The 17,554-nt window shown below is 42.7% G+C and overlaps 1 protein-coding gene across 4 annotated transcripts in view; it reads right to left on the minus strand.

The window, feature by feature from the left end:
• Positions 1–3,011: 3,011 nt before the first annotated feature.
• LOC114848115 (leucine-rich repeat and fibronectin type-III domain-containing protein 2) overlaps positions 3,012–17,554 on the minus strand; it is an 89,810-nt gene continuing 75,267 nt past the window's right edge. For 3 of the 4 annotated variants that reach the window (XM_029138327.3, XM_029138328.3, XM_029138326.3), the window contains 2 exons: positions 11,029–12,425; positions 3,012–5,892 (listed from right to left, as the gene is read on the minus strand). In XM_029138327.3, coding sequence (XP_028994160.1) covers positions 4,902–5,892; positions 11,029–12,404 — 2,367 coding nt within the window. In that variant the 5' untranslated portion in view covers positions 12,405–12,425 and the 3' untranslated portion in view covers positions 3,012–4,901. The other variant, XM_041069075.1, reaches the window with a different exon arrangement.

A 17,554-nucleotide genomic window follows, 5' to 3' on the forward strand; every position in this document is an offset into this window, starting at 1 on the left:
AATCAATACAGTCAAACATTACATTTCCCCTTATCCTGCAATTCTCGCGTCCATCTTGTCGCTCGGCACACTTCACTTTCTGTGACCTTGTAGTTGAACATCTGGCAGATGGTGTGGTCACATCCTCTGACACCGTAGACCTTCTACACCATTCATTATGCTCTTGCAAACTGGGCTTAAACAGTGGTTTGACACAGGCTCCACGGAGTCACGGAGTTGAGGTCACCTTCAGTGCCAGGATCACAAACACTTCTGTGATTACACATCTTCACCTAAACCAAGTCGCGCAGTGTGAGGTGTTTGAGGCTTTATCTTAAGCACATCCAGTCCTGCGTGGACTTGAGCTGTGGAACACGTCTGCTGATTTCTTACTTCAAACTCTTTTACTTCAAAGGAAACTTGAAATTGAAAAAGCTTGGTTGCGTTCAGACGGAATTTACCTGCAATTCAAAGACATTCAACAGAGACTAATCTTACCAACCCCACATTTAGGGGGTTACAGCAACACTGAATGTATGATCTGCTGTCAAGTGAATGATAAATTTATTATCTTATTTGGCAGGGGCATAAGTGAAACATGGACTCATCTAGTTTGCACACAAAAAAGCTTTAATGTACTAAAATATGTATTTTTTCTGAAAAATGTCTGACAGAAGATTTATGTTCAGCTGTGTGAAGATAAGAGTTTGAATGTTGTCTATTAGTGACCACTAGTGTTGACTTAAGTGCAAATATCTTTAGGTGGGTTGGACCTCTAGTAGTTTTAGGATGGGAGGGATGATGATGGTGGAACACACGGCTGGTGGTTGTCTGAGCGGTGAGGCGTAAGGAACAGTAGCCAATGTTGAACAGCCACTAACATGCGCCGCCTGCCCTGATTCCCACAAATCATTCCACACAATCGATTTCTAAAGAGTAGTATACTGTAAACTCTGTCTCACTATTACATTACCTGCAATGCTTGTCATAATTAATCAAATTTGTTTCACATTAAATGTCAATGTCATTAAATATTGAGTTCCTGCTGTTTTCTAATGAAAAATAAAACATCTACAAGTTTTGAAAAGTCCAAAGTCAAGCGTTTCTACTATGTATTAGGCGACACAACCATCTGCCTTTGTAGATCCTTGTTCTTACACTTTGATTGGTCCTAAATTAAAAGTGAAATACTCAAAACATTTTGATAAATCATCATGAGTCCTAGAAACCATAGCAGCTAAAATAATCGATCACAATATTTATTATTTCTCATCCTAAAAAAATACAGTGAATGACGGTTTGTGTCATAATTCGGTGATGTGATTTTCTAATAATTAAGAGGGATTTTTTTTTTATTGCATTCTGACACATTATTACACTACAGAGCAGATGCAGTGTCACCTAATTCCTTGGCATATGGAGGAGAGTGACAGCGAATGAGACAGTTATTAAGACAGAGTGAGAATAAATATATTCCAGCAGACTGAGGGATATAACTTATTCTCAGACATGAGCAATGCCCACACACAGTCGGTCCCTCCTGGATTTAATGCAGGTATTAGGGTAGGGTCGTAGAAAGAATGTTTTGCTCTCAGAGAGCTCACAGTAAAGGAAGGGGAGTACTGTACTTCCATGCAAACATCTTTATAATGGCTTTCGGTTCTTTCTTCGTTGCTTCTGTAACATTACAGAATGTGCTGCTCAGGCATGAAGCATGACGGAGAGTTGCATGGCTGACCATGCAGTAGCTGCCTGAAAGTACAGTACATAAAAAAAGCAATTCACAAACTCAAAAACAGGATGTCACCCTACAAAGCAAAACTCTGTTGTGGTTTGTGAATAAACACTGAAGGTCAACGGGTAAACAGTAACTATTATTATTGTTATTATTAGTATTACTGTTGGATATTGTAGAGTGTTTGAATCTGTCTGTCCATGAAAAAAGTCATTGCGTGTGATTGTCCTGTAACGCTGTGGCATCTGCCTGATGATCTGCGTGGCACGGAGCGGGATCTACAAGGGGGTCTGGAGGGACAGCTGTCCCCTGGGACATCGGTAGCCACCATGCGTGGTGGTCTTCCAAACTTTGTTCCAGCATGATCTGACAGGTTCATACATCAGCAACTAACAGATGGATTAACAAAGGCTTAGTTTAGGCTGAATGTTGTAAGGACACTATAAGGTTAAGTTTCTGGTTTCAGGTGTGACACCTTTGGTACCAATAATGCTCAGATGACCGAGGTTACGAATAGATACCGTAATTGGATCATTTTCAAACTGAAATGCTGTCCTGAATTCCATGCATTCATGGAAATGTGTATTTGCTTTAAACTTCATATTTGTAAAGCACTAGCACTTTTTCAGGTGCCACACAACACTGGACTTACCCACTTATCACTGCTGTGGGCGAAGAAAAGCTTGTCACAGTGACATTACAGAACGTCTTACTGGTTTCCTTGTGTTTATAGCTGTCCTCTAACGGGACAAATGCACAGTTGGATTCCTAAAAATGTTTTGCCAAGGCATTTTCATGTTCAGCTGCATAGACGATTCCTTTTAGACTTCGCCGCCTCCAGAACTACATAACTGTCCAGCTTGTGTCCTGTTGCAGCTTAAAGCAGCCTTCCTAAAGTCCGGGACCTTCAGCATTCCAGAGTCTTTAACAGGCGCTCACGTCCGTCACGCACTACAATGCAACGGTCGGCCCTTGTGTGTGGATTATATCCAGTCTGTGCTGCCGTAAGCACCTTTCCTGAATTAAGGCCTTATTATGGGATTCGACCAGGAGCTGCATGTACTGGTGATTTGTAATAAGGGCAGTGCTGAGGTGAGTCAGCAGCAACTGGCCTGATTACAGCAGCTGGACCTCAGGAGGAGAATTCCTTGGCTGGTCTACAGCAAACACAACAGGGAGGGAGGACAACATGTCGGCTGTTCTGCACTTTGAAGGATGAACGCGTCTTCTTAATGTAAAAAAAAAAAAACCTTGTGTATCTCTGTGATGTAGCAAGAGAAACCACAGCAAAGCCAGGTTGCTTGATAAGAATTGTTCAGTATTTTATATTTTTTATGTAGCAAAATGTTTTCACACAGAAACATTTTTTTTATTTTACTTTTCGTCTTACAACCTCAGGTGAGAATCAGTACTATGCTGAGTCAAGTACACACTTAGATTGGAGTCTTAGTTGGCCGAGTGGAAAGGGGCTGTTACCAAATGGTACAAGCAGAGATGGCAGGTTAAAAGGGTCAGTTCACCTAAACTACAAACATTTGTCACAGTAACACTATTTGCATCACGGTATGCATATAGTCTTAGTTTGCGTCCGAATGTTGAGATTTTCTCTCAACATTTTTCTCTCAGGTTTTTTTTATGTATTTTGAGTGAACTGCTCCTTTAATAAAAACTCTTCCTCCACTTCTGTCTGACGGTTTAACGTAACATCCTTTTCCAATGAGGCCAACTAACAATGATCAAGTCATCACACCACAGTAAAGCACCTTCTCACTGTTTGCTTCACATGAAAGTAAAAACGTACAACTGCACATTTGCCCCTCCGTTCACATTCTCACCCAATTATAGTACAAAAAAATGCCAATATACAGAACATACACCTAGGGGAAAAGGAACATAAAAAACAGATGATCCCACATGGTAAAATGCAGCAGAGAAACACAGAACATCCAGGAAGGCATCGGGATGTGTGGGGATGTGTCTGTGAGCACGGATCTGAACACAGTATTTTACTGTAATGTACAGCCCTGGATGAAACTGATGGTGAACTAAATATCAATGAACGTTTCAGCTACGTGATCCCCAACAAGCGGCTCCTCGCCCATTCGTCCAGTTAATATCCTTTTCTGAACAGCATTATGAGCTGTATCAGGCCAGTAAACGTCGATTTCATTATTTAACTGGATAAAAGAGTCTCTGTTGTGCTCTTTTGTTTGTTGACTTACAGCGGAATAATACATCCCGCTGTGGGTTGGGCCTGATGGATTTCAAACACCTGCAATAAGTGCTGATATAATCTGCAATCGTATCCTGAGGCGAATACCCATCTGCATCAATGGCCTTTCAGCCTCCAGGGACCATTGTCACCAGCGTTAACTGGTGGGGGGAGCCTCAAAGCGCTCAAAAGGACCAGAGCTGGAAACTCACTGGATTTAGCGTGCAGGCTACATCTGCAAACAAGTAGAGAACTGTGTGTTGAGCTGTACAATAATCCATAGAGTGCACGTGAGTTTAGTCGTATTTCCACTTGTCTTTATATATAAATAACCTCATATTATACACAACCTGAGGTAGAAATTTACTGTTTCTGATGCCAATGTTGTTATTTAGAAACCATTTTCTAACTGATTGAATCTGGATCGATACACGTGTGAAGTGTTAGAGAAGCTTCTGTGCGTTCGTATCAGTTACAACTACAAACTTCTGCCTGCTGATGAATCATCTCAAATAATAAATAGTAGAAATGATAGAAAAACCCAAAGGAAAATAACAATGACTGTGTTTTAGTGTTTTGTTCATGCCTCCTGTCCCTCTACTGCTGCAGTAGCCCCACTTCAAGTTGAGGGTCCGATGTGCAGTTGAGTTCACCGCACTCGAGACTCTTTTTTTGTAAGTAAATCCAGTTTGAATTACTTCATCTTCATTTGACCTTCCTTTGCCCTAAGCCTTGTGGATCGTTCATATATATGATCAATAAAACATTCCATGTTGTTTCAATCTAAACTTTTTTTTCCATACAGTTAGAGTCCGGCACACAGTTCTGATCCCAACCAGGTGTGAGGGGTTTGTTCACATAAATTCATCTCACGTCAGACTCAGTAGCAGCTTTGCTCCTGCTGCACTCATGCTCCTTTAGTTCCTGATATCAATTTATTGTTTGGCCACGAACCTCACCGTTCGCCAACTGTACTCAAACTGTGCTCTCCATGACCCACTCAGAGCTCTCCCCGGCGGGCTTCTCGTCCTCACTGTCGTCGTACTGCAGCAGCATGCCGTTGACCGAAAGACTGCGTTTAGTCCAGATGTTGCTGATCCTGCGGGGGTGACTGCTGCGACACTGCGCGGCACCCACGTGCCCCATGTCAAACGAGTGGCTCCTCTTGGGCTTACTCTCCTGTGGCAGCCCTAGGAGACGCCCCAGCATGGTGGTGGACTCGGCCCTTCCCAGCAGGGGTTCTTTGTCGGATGGGGGTGCCGTGGCAGCCACCATCATAGCGTTGGAACTCGTGCAGGGGCCAGAAGTCCCCTGGTGGTCCTTTGTTACTCCTCTCAACTCCAGTGAGGTGAACGCCCCTAGAAGGTGGTCCAGGTTCTGCCTTGTCTTGGCACCGTGTCCGTGCCTCCGGAACTTGCTGCTGGGCAGGGTGCTGCATTCGCTGCCTTGCATGCTGTAGCGGTCGGCAGCCACTTTTCCTGCGTGGCTGTCTAAGGAATTAGAAGACGAGGATGACGAGGAGAGGCTGCTCTGGAGGGATCCACACTTAAACTCCAGCATTTCCTCGCGCATGACCACCACCGTGGACTTGACTTGCGGCGGGGCACCATTGAACCTGTTCAGCCCCCCATTGGTCTGCGAGTAGGTGTTGCTCACGGAGGGGAGTTTGTTGGTCTGAATGCTGCTGCTCACCTTGTAGCGCACCATGAGGATGATGATGAAGACGAGCAGCGTGGCCACAATGATGCCGCCGATGACTAGGATCATGGTGCCGCCCAGGAAGCCGCTGTGGATGGACTGGCACTGGGCATAGTCCTCCCTGGTGATGAACTGGACACAACCCACGATGTTAGTGGCCGTGAGGGTGGTGGCAGTGTCGTCCCAGATGGCCAAAACACACAAGTTGTACTGCATCCCCGCAACGAGGTTGGTGACTACGAACGCTCTGCTAGTCATCGGAATCATCCTGCAAACCGCATAAAACAAACAGACATCAGATAAGAAGAGTTAACATTAGGACAGAGCGCTTACGTTTTTAAAAGGCATCTCTGGCTCAGATCAAAGAAACAACGCATGTCAGAATAACTAAATAAATAATTATATGTATGGTAAGCAATGCATGTGTTATGCATGCAGCCACTACAATTAGATGAGCAGCCAATGAGCACTTCCTGAACATCGGTTTGACTAAGTGTATTCTCTTCTACATTTTTTTCTAATTCTAAATGTTCACATTTTTCTTGGGATGAAATTAAAGTTCTGCTGTATGATCAGCTTGAGATAAATAATAAATAAAGCGGTGACGTGCTGTGGGAGCCTCATTTGTCCCTGCAGAAACATTAAGTGACATTTTCATCCATAAACCTCATGTGTCTAAAAGTAGGAACATCTAATTCAGTGTTTCTTAACCTTCGGGTACGGTGAGTCAGTCTTAGTGGAGGCGGAGGTCAAGACACAAGACACGCTCCTTACTCATATGATTCGTGATGATACGCTCCGATTGGCGATTGTTGAATACAGATGATCCAGCTACATTGCCTTGTCAATCTGTGCTGCAGAGAGTTTGGCGCCAGTGTTGCCAGACATACAACAATTATCGTATTTATACTAGTTTGCTTCGAAAGAGACTGGTGATCGGCCTGTGAGGTGAACACTACAGTACATTACAGGAACGGATACAACCTGCTGAATGAGACCGAAAAGATGTGTGGTAGTATTAAAAAAGTCTGTCTTTGTGAAAAATTATGTATGAAATTTTCGATGTTCATGCATAGGGCTGCAACAAAAAAAACGACGAATTGATAATAATCGATGACGGAAATTGATCGATAATGATTTGCTGTTATCGAATAGTCACAATAGCAATAGTTGTTAACGAAAATAACGCAGCCGCTGACGAAATGCCAGAGAAAACAAACCAAGCGGCAGCAGGAGAGAAAGGCTGCATCCTAATTTTTTTCATATGAGCATTACAGTTAATATCAAACAAAAACAACGTTAACCTGCAAGTCATACAAAGTTCAGCTCGTGGTTTGTGATTTGTTTGTACAGCAACACAAGAAAACGTAAGAATGAAACATTGGTGTCCCAGATGTAGCAGTGGTAACAAACGCTGTTTATCCATCAGGTGAAGACTCTTCATTAAGTGTTGCTCTGTTAAAAGTTACTTTGTTTCTTAATCTGTTCTGCTGTGGGTGTCAGCTGGCTGCGCATCATCTCTTTTCGCTACAAAGTGATGAACGGCACCACCACTGAACAGCACAACTGGTGCAACTTAAATGGTGCAGACACTAAATGTAACAGCAGTATTAAAATATGAGGACATGGTTTTTAGTGGTTGTCACTGTTGCCTCAGAGCCAGAAGGAGCCCAGGAGTCTCTGTGGAGTGTACATGTTCTCCCGTGTCTTTTCACCAACAGTCAGGTTGACTGGAGCTGCTGCAGATCTTCACAACGAAACTCTGTGCTTGCTTTGTTTATTTATATTTTGGATATGGAAGTTTTATTATTAAAACGCTAGATTATGTGTTTTGTTTGAGAGAGTCAAAATCTAAATTTTGTTAAAAACACATGATAAAGGGATTTCTAATATGCAAAATATGAAATAATATTTTTTTATTTTTTTTATCCGATTAAGCGTTGAATCGAAAGAAATAATGTTTTTCATTGTGTTCATTAAAAAAATGAACACAGTGACGTTAATGCAATTCCATTTTGTGAACCAGTAAAACCTATATTCATGTCTTGGATTTAAAAAAATTAATTTAATTTATTTTTTTTAATAAAGAATCGTTCGGTGAATGTGCATATAAAACCGATGGGGTTCTGTACTCTCTAACAAGGTTAAGAACCACTGATCTAATTAGTCCTAGAGTTGTCACATTACAGTATACAGTATAATGAGGAACAGACACTCGAAGCCCCTTTTATCAAGTCTCGACATGCTTATTTAATTATTTAATAATTGCAACATTTGGCAGTTTTGATGACAGTGTGATGTATGAGGAAGGATGTCTGGGTTAGATGATAGGTGACAATGCCTACAAAACAAAGCATCACAAAGCACAGCATCACAGCAAGACTATCACACCACAGAATACACAGCCGTGAACAACTCGTGCCAAATAAATGTCCCATAAACCACTGTGGCGGCAAACGTGGCAAAAAGCCAAGAGATAAAAAGTCTGCAGTACTGGATGTCTTTGTGTTAGCACAGCTGCCTCGTAGCAACAAGGTTTGATTCTCAGGTTTGATTTTAGCCTTTCAAACTATTTATAGTATGTCCTCCAAAATCTTCTGCTTTACTGTAGGTGCATAAAAATTCTAATTAAAATAACAAGGTGTCATGTTGCTCCCAATAGAAAACAAAGAGTTCAACAAACAAGCTTTCTGCATCACGTTTGCACATTAAATACATAAACTGTGGCCTGATCTATACTTTTTGACATAGGAAAGCATGAATTGTTGAAATATTCAGCTTTAGGACTGCAAAAAACAGCGATATGATTATTACATACAGCATTGTACCATAGTGGCCTTTACTGTATACTGTACATAAGTTTAGTTATCCATGTAACGCTGGCCTGCTTCTCTCTTACAGGGAGCGTATCCAAAGCTCTGATTGTCCTCCACAGAGCACCGATGCCGGTGGGACTGCAGTCCATTGTTCATCTTTAATTGCCTTTTTCTATAAGAAGCAAAAAACTGCATTGTCCCATGTGTTCCATGAGAAGTCACGTCTAGCTCGTCTCCAGGGCGCCCCTGATTGATCTGTAACCGTGGTCGTGGACAGTGCCCTTGAAAAGAAGAGGCTGCACTGGAGTCAAATGAATATTCATTTCAACCCAGCAGTAGGTCTACCTGGGAATCCTTTTCTTTGTTTTCTTCTACCTAGTGTATACACACACTAGGTATAATCACATAATTTGAATTGTCTGACTGCTGTATTGAACACACTCCATTCACTGTACTGTGTCTGTGATTATGAATAAAACGCATTTGTAAGTGTAAATCATGAATATATATAACAAATATATAGCATATTAAAAGTCAATTTAAATATGAATGCAAAGGATTTTGTCAGTAATGATTCTTTGTTTCCAAATCATCATGTCTTTCAATACTTGGAAGGAAAGGGATTTAACTGCTGACAATCAGTGCCTGACTTTACTGCACACACCAATGTTATGTGTGAATGTGTAGAATGTAAAAAAAAAAAAGTCATAGAATATTTTCCAGACACACAAATGAGTCATCCAATTTTTCCCTCACTGAGGAGAAAAATCTATTGAAAATTCACATTGTTCTCTTTTCTCTGGCTTGACAAATTGGCACAGAGTGTACAGGCATGGGAATCAGATAAACACCTTATTACTAAATTCAAACGACGGCCAGTTTCATGAACAGTGTCTGAACAAAGTAATGTCTATTTTCCTTTTCAAAGCTATGTACAGTTCAAATCTCATGTTTTTAACCAAAATCCGATTATTTTATTTATTCCCATATTTAAGTTAATAACCAGGATGCTGCAACGCACAGTGAAACAGAGTGCACGGCCACTGAACACAGCATAAATTCTTGGCTATATGGCCAGGAAGTGCTGCTGAAGGCATCGCCATCAGTGGTGCATGTTGGAGGAAGCAGAGCTGACATAAAACTAGTGTAACTGCTGTCTACAGCGGCCTGTTACCAGTGTTCACACTACTCTGATACTGTATTTAATAATTAAGATAACTGCTCTCCGGAGAGAGACACTCAGAACACAGCTCAGATATTCCTCCCCGTGCAGTCTCACTAAATTATATTGTCCTCCAATAATTGTGACATTTTGAAGGTAAAGCTCACAGTGTGTAATGATTATGATTTCAAGCATTCAGTTTGCCAGTTTAAGTTGTACCTGTGAGGAACAGTGTTAAAATGCTTACAATTTTCTGGTACTTGTCAAAATTACCATAATAGCGTGAGGGAAGAGGATGCGAGAAGCTAAGCACTGCCTGCGCACGCTTAGCTGTTTAAGCAGCCCCGCTCTGACAAACGGATAGAGAAGTTCTGCTGACTCGGCGCGAGGAGTGACTGATAAGACAGTGGAAAGGACAAGCAGTGGTGGGGAATCGACTCTTTGGACGGCAGCCAAGACCAAAACCATTTCTCACATAATTGCACAAAAACTGCAAAGATTAAACGAGAACGCGGCCAGAGAGCCGATAAGGTTTGGCAGCAAGTCCTACGGTCAGATGGAAGCAAAATAAAATGAGTTAGGATCAGATAGCGTCCTGTGGTGTGAGGCAGGGAACCACTGCACAGCGGCATATTTTAAACATGGAGGTGGATTGGTTAATATTAGGAGCCGATTACAAAACACTAGGAACCCCATCCAAGATCAAGTAAATAAAGAAAAGCAATCTGGGTTTTAAATATGGCCCTCGTAAGATTAATTAGGTAAGTGATTTTCAAATTAATTGGACTCGTCTTTGATTTTGACTTAAACCAAACAAATATAGACTTAAACAAAGAGGTTTCTAAACCATCAGACAGTGATGTGTCCCACACATATGTGATGCAGGGAATTGTTCTGTTTACTCTGACATTACAGCCTAATTTGTTCTTACTGCCTGCTTGGAGTTTAAAAGTGAAGCGATGCTGTTTTCCATATCCCAAGCCATTTTGTATATTTCATTTTCGTTTGACAAAGGAAATTGATTTCACAGAGCCCAGAGATCTCTGGTCTCCAAGCTTCTGGTCTTGAGCAGCTTAAAGAAAATACATTAAAACGAAGGCACATAATCCTTTTTTTTCGTCCTGTATTTCTAATTAATCATTCAGGGCAAGGGTTTTACTTTGGGTGTTTTAAACATATGAAAGGAGAGTTTAAGAAAAAAAAGAAAAATCTTAAAAAGGATTTGGAAAGAAAATGAATGTTGATCTCTGAGTAACACTTCAAAGAAATTGTCTGTCTTAAACACTCAGCAAATGAACAATTGACTCAAGAAAGTGAGCCCAAGGATCCTGAAGTGCAGGTTTGCCTTGGGCTTGAATCACTACTTTGATCAGAGAAATTCTCAGATCTCGCTTGGATGCAGCCTAACACCATTAATCATTCTTACCTGTAAATGAGAACTTCGTCTTCAGAGCAGTTATACTGAAGCTGATACATTTTGACCTTTGGTGTTGATTTGGTAACAGTCCACTTGATCAGAGCGGTGACAGCAGTTACTTCTGATACAGACACAGCTTTCTCTGGCTGAGGTTTAGGCTCCCCTTTACTGATCTTAGTAGAACTAGTTATGTCTGAAAGGCCTGATTTGGACTGTGTAGTACGATTGGTCCCATTACTCAGGTGGGGGAGCTGAATTATAGACAGCTCAATGGAGGCTGTGGATTCTCCGGCCGCGTTGGCAGCGATACAAGTGAAGGTCCCATAATCCTTAGCTGTGGTGACTGTTATGTCGAGGGTGCCGTTGTCATACACTGTGGCTCTGGAGGAGTTGCTGATCAAGCGGTCATCGGGAGCGACCCAGTGGACAGTGGGCATCGGGTCACCAACAGCTTTGCAGCGCAGGCTAGCTGTCTGGCCTTCCAGCACCAGCAGCTTGTGTGTATGCTGCGTGATCAGTGGCGGCTCGCACACAAACTCCTCCTCACGGACTGACCAGAAGTAGCGCCCCTTGAGACTGGCGGGGGACGCGCACGTTTCCATATCGTCCTCACGATCAAGCCTCCTGAGCCAGAGCACCTCACAGTTGCAGTGCAGTGGGTTTCCACCAAAGCTCAGCGAGAGTGGAGGGGCGTAGGGAGTGCTAAACACAACGCCGCTCTGGGAGCGAGCAAAGATCGGGTCTGGAGGCAGTTTCTGCAAGCGATTGGAGGTGAGATCCAAGCGAGCCAGTTTGTCCAGGTCTGTAAAAGTGCCCTCAGCAATAAAAGAGATAAGGTTGTGGTCCAGACTCATCTGATGAAGGTTTACCATCTTGCGGATGGCTTCCCAAGGCACACTGCGCAGGTTATTATATGATAAATCTAGGTCCTCCAGTGTCATTAACAAGTCATCAAAGGCTGCTTTGGAGATGCGATTCAACTGATTGTTGTTTAGGATCAGGTGCTGCAGGTTGACCAGACCTCGGAGGTCATCTGGCCCCAACTCGGTCAACCGGTTACTGTCCAGATGCAGCGATCGGAGAGTCTCCAGGTCGATGAAAGAAAAAGGCTGGATGGCGCTAATGGTGTTGCGAGACAAGGTTAGATCCACCAGACCTGTCATGTTGGCAAAGTCCTGAGTGCTGACTTTGAGGATAAAATTGCCACCCAGTCTGAGCTCGACAGTTCGGCGGTCAATGTCCGGTGGGACGAACAGCAGACCTTTGGATGGGCACAGAGTCCCCAGAGACTCCGAGAGGTTCTGGCAGACGCAATATTTGGGACATGCATGGACCATCGTAACCGCTGTTCCCAGAAGCAGGAGACTGATGACCACCTTGTCCATGTTAGTTCACAGGAAGGGGACCTGACAAAAGAAGGAACACTTGGTTAGATGTGATGTTGTGATGGACAGAGGTTAACTCTTAGAGGTCACAGCCAACAGTAAACAATTCATAGCTATCGACTTAGAAGCCGATTCTTTCGGATTTGTTTTCATATGGTGCTCTGTGGATTTCTCTCTGCTCCCCCCCACCCCCTGCATGTGTTAGCGTCGTCAGCCTCTTTGAATGTGTTAACAGCCGTCACACCTGGCCGACTCCTCTGAATAGATAGCCACACTTGGTTTCATCCAGAGTGCTACTGTATTACTTCCCCCGAGACATTTGTATCCTTAATTCCCAATACACTCAAAACCTAAAAATCAATTTTAATTTTTTTCCTTTTTTTTTAACACAAACAATATTTATTAATGGAATACGCCTTGTACACTGGGTGCTTCTCTCTGCAGGCATGACTCAGGGAAACTTTATTGTTTGTTTGTATGTTTCCGCTCACTCAATCATCTTCAGAACTGCTTTAAGAGCCTCTTAAGAGACACAGGAGCGCTGGAGCCTATCCCAGCTGTCCCTGGACAGGACGCCCGTCCATCACTGGGCCACATATACTGCAGTCATAGCCATAGAAACTCAGTAGTAATTACAGTAATTGCATGTGTTTGGATTATAGGAGGAAGTCGGCGTACCGGGTGAAACCTCAGTCACACAGAAAGTCTATAACACCAGTAGAGCCTCTCCATATGGAACTTAAGCAGTGCAATATATAAGCATATACAGTAGTAAACAAACAACACAAACATTACATGCAAATGACTGTCAACATAAATAAAAAGTGTGGCAGAGAAAAGAAAAACTGCAACTTTTCTGTATTCATAGCTGGCATTTGTCTTCAGGCTGTCGTGTTTCTGAGCAGCATGTTTTATTAAAATTCCAGTCAGCAGCTGCAGAAAACTGTGTAACGCTGAAAAAAGGTGTTTATTTGAGCCCAATAATTGCAGACTTGATGCAGTCCGCCCTGACCCTTACAGCACTCTGGAGCTAATCCCCACAAGGCCTCATGGTGAGAGCTGTCAGAGATGACAGACACTTTCTCTCGTGGACTCATTTTAATGGACTGCATCGAGAAACAACCAGCCAACTAAAAAGCTCTGCGAACCTAAAGGAAGCTGCCTTTCTATTATTGTTCTGATGTTCCTTTCCCCTGAAAAGGCTCAATTGTGGTCGGTAAGCATTTTCAAAGACGAGGTTACTTTGTGTGTGTGTGTGTGTGTGTGTGTGTGTGTGTGTGTGTGTGTGTGTGTGTGTGTGTGTGTGTGTGTGTGTGTGTGTGTGTGCGTGTGTGTGTGTGTGTGTGTGTTGGGGGTGGGGGGGATCCAATGCCAACTGGATTTAGATGAAACTTTCAAACGTAATTTCCAATTTTGCAACTGTGTGTACTGTATGTGTGTATGTGATTTGTGGGGAGGATCGTGGTTACAGGGTGGAGAGTCTGGGGCGGGGGGAAGCAGAGGTGACCTTTTAAGAACAGAGGAGGTTCAGTCACACTGAGCCATGGGTGATGTTTAAGGTCCACTCCAATTTACTCTTGGCCTTTACCAAGCCTCCAACACCCTCTACAACTCAGAGCAGGGAACAAAGATACTGCTAAAATAGCCACAGGCTCATGGTCGATACTCTTCCACAGCGCATTAGTAGTGACGCCGAATAAAACTGTGAAATTCTATGTGAAATTATTTAAATAGATCTGTATCTTAATCATTATTGTGACTGTCTTCTTCCGGTGGAAAGTAGGATACTGAGCTATCTAATTCCTATGCATGCTGTAAGTGCTGCAGTTCTCATTTACACAATGTAGCATACAGTGTGTTTAATTCAATGCCGCATTTAATCACAAGGATCATGAATCCAGTCTACACCAGGAATACATTATATTTATATTACATTTATTATGTACATTGGTTTCCATAATCTCTCCATGATTCCTGACACTGATGTTTTGCCTGGGAGCTGAATATTTTATTTTTTTGTTATGCCCTGATCTTAATGGGAGAATCTTTTTATTTTCAGCCTATGTTGAACTCACTTTCCAGATACCAATGTGGCCTGCACGCGCACCACACAGGAGTTCAATGCTTTCCAGATGTAACAATCATTAGAGGAGGTTAATGTTGCACATTTAAGAAGGAAAAATGTGGCTACTAGTGAAAGTCCTGATCTCAATTACTTAACAATTCTACATTGTTTGAGTCAGTTGTTGTGGTATCACTGTCAGTCGGGCTGGTGTCACACACCTTTAGTTTTTATTCTCTCTTCCAAATGATGAAAATATGTGAGGATGAGTAACACTAATACTATTCATTCATTATCATTTTAAATGGAGCATACAGAACTGGCATCTTTTCGTTTGTGTTGTTGTGTTGCTCCATCAGAATAGATCCATATGTTTTTGAAGTAACTTTGTGTCAGCGGGGCCAGAGCAGACAGAGCTCAGCGACTGTACCCACAGATAGACAATGATCGGTGAAAGTAAGTCGACATGTTGGCGGAATGGCTTCTCGGTCTGGCCTTGTGAATTACTAACAGCTCCGAAACGCACATTAGGAGCATTACTGAATATTAATAATAATAGGTTTAATTCATGATTTATGAGAAAGGATGCAGTATCTATAGGTTTTTTATTTAACGCGTGAATAAAAACGAACACATTCGCTCTGTCAGGTAACACAAAACACGTCAGCCTCTGAGGCAGTCGTGTTAAATCATTCTCAGGACATGTAAAGCCAATCACATGTTCATACGTATGATGACAGACCTGACAGTTTGTGAGGATATGGTATAAAAACGCTAAAAGTCTTCTGCAGGACACAGGGAAGGAAGTGAAGTTGGTGTCATCCTGCTGCACTGTATTGTGACACGTTTTACATTTATTTTTTATTATTATTGATTATTCTTGGAAGTGTCAAAAGTAAAGAAATTTTGCTGTCTGAGATCGAAGGAAAGATGGAGAGCATGAGGGAGACAGAGAAAGAGCGAGAGAGAAAGCGAGAGAGAGAGAAAGAGAGAGAGGGAGAGCATGAGAGAGACAGAGAAAGAACGAGAGAGAAAGCGAGAGAGAGAGAAAGAGAGAGAGGGAGAGCATGAGAGAGACAGAGAAAGAACGAGAGAGAAAGAGAGAGAGAGAGAGCGAGAGAGAGAGAAAGAGAGAGAGGGAGACTATGAAAGAGACAGAGAAAGAACGAGAGAGAAAGAGAGAGAGAGAGAGACACAGAGAGAGAGGGGCAAACATGGCAGAAAAATTGTGAGTTTGTCAAAAACAAGGTGTTTTTGGAGAGTGGGAGTCTGTTGTACAAAGGTAACCTTCACATGAACATCTCTGCACAGCTGTGCCACCATCTGTTAGACAGAAATCCAAGTGTACTATCGTTAGTGTGAGCTGTGCAGGGGGAGAACGGTCATTCTGATGGCTTCTTCCTCTCTTGGCACCAACAACCCTGAAAATGTCACGTTATGCAGACATGCAGTGAATGGTTTACAGCCTTCAGTGCCCAAAACCCCAAACAGGGCTGCGGCGGCGAGGGCAGCCGGAACTCCGCTAACTGAGACCGTCCTAGCGGAGCTGTGCCCTTTCAGCCTCAGTGATATTTGCAGTTGTCAGCTGTGTTCGGCAGTTTAATCTCGCAACACAGGAAGCGGGAGGGAGGAAGCGATAGACTACAGCTGCTTCCTAAACAAGACCCATGGAGCACTGCGCGCAAAGCTAGACTCGTCGACATTACAGACTCCTTCTTCTTCTGTGCTTTGCCAAAGTGTCGCAGGGTGGCAGCTGGAGTAGACCCTGCACGTGACGTGTGTGTGACCCACTGGTGTCAGGTTGCCCCATTACTGTATGTCGGCGACGAAAGTTATCCATTTAGTCAAAAAGCGCAAGTCTGCTTTAAAATGACAAACTCGCTGTTTTTTTGGTTCAATTAACACGCAATCTGAAATCTGTGCAGAAGAATGATCGTCAGCAGGATTTCGGAGCCGAATGTTGCCACCATGGAAAATCTTGCCAAAAGATAGTGATTATCAGAGTGGAAAATGGAAGCAGCACAACATGGCGGAGACCTGCCGCTCCTCTGGATAATAACTGGCCTAATCTCTCTGTTCAATCAAATATGCCCGCACACACATTGTACAGAATCATTTGTGACTGCTGGATGGGAAAAGACAACCTGAATGGCTCTAGCTTTCTAGAACAGGGACAGCCAGACATTGAGGATTACATCAAGCGGCAGCCAGTTGTCTCTCTGCTACCTTTTCTGACAAGCTGCTCAGAAAAGCCTCCATGAAACAGATACTGACTGTTATCAGTCAGGGGCGCGAGCGGAACCCGGCTTTAGTCTGTTTAGGCAGATGTGAACAAAGAAGAGGCCGACTGGCAAAACACAGGCTGTTCAGCTTTTTGCAGATTTACTAAAGCTGTTAAGTCATTGCTGCTGTGATTTTTTAAGTTTGTTTACTGCCAAGTGTTTGGTTAATAAAGGCCATGTCAGGTTTGGAGTCACACGAATGCAACATGCATAAATTACTGAGACCAAAATACTCGATGAAGATCACATAAGAGGCACTAGTGGAAAGAGCAGCATTATGGTACGGTGTTATTAGTACTTTCACTCAACTCTACACTGACACATCGTTGCATTTCCTCTTCAGTTTTTATTCTGATCAGCTTTCATTCAGCTGCGTCCTTGTGCATTATCTGTCTATGTTGTGATCTGATTGGAAAGACCTGAACCTTTAGGTAAATAAACCATCAATTTGCTGGTAGACAACAACTTGGACCACAGGCTGCCAGAGTCAGAATCCTAAAACAAAACTGGATCAAACTAACTGGCTCTGCTTGAGGCCAGCAGCTAATTACATGAAACTATAATTATTTTTATTATTTTTATTTTTTAAACAAAGACAACTTAATTAACCTTTGTCACATTAAACTGTCTGCATTTATTTATCTTTTTCTGGCATGCTACAGCATTTAGCTTGTTGTGACTGTTACAGTTTGTCCCAGAATGAATCTTGTCTCTAATGTTTCCCACTTTCCTACAAAACTTACATGTTAATGCATTTTAGCACTATTAGAGATAATTGTAATGGGGAAAGAATTGATTTAGGATTC

The sequence above is a fragment of the Betta splendens genome, chromosome 22 (assembly GCF_900634795.4).
Source record: "Betta splendens chromosome 22, fBetSpl5.4, whole genome shotgun sequence".
NCBI lineage: Eukaryota > Metazoa > Chordata > Actinopteri > Anabantiformes > Osphronemidae > Betta > Betta splendens.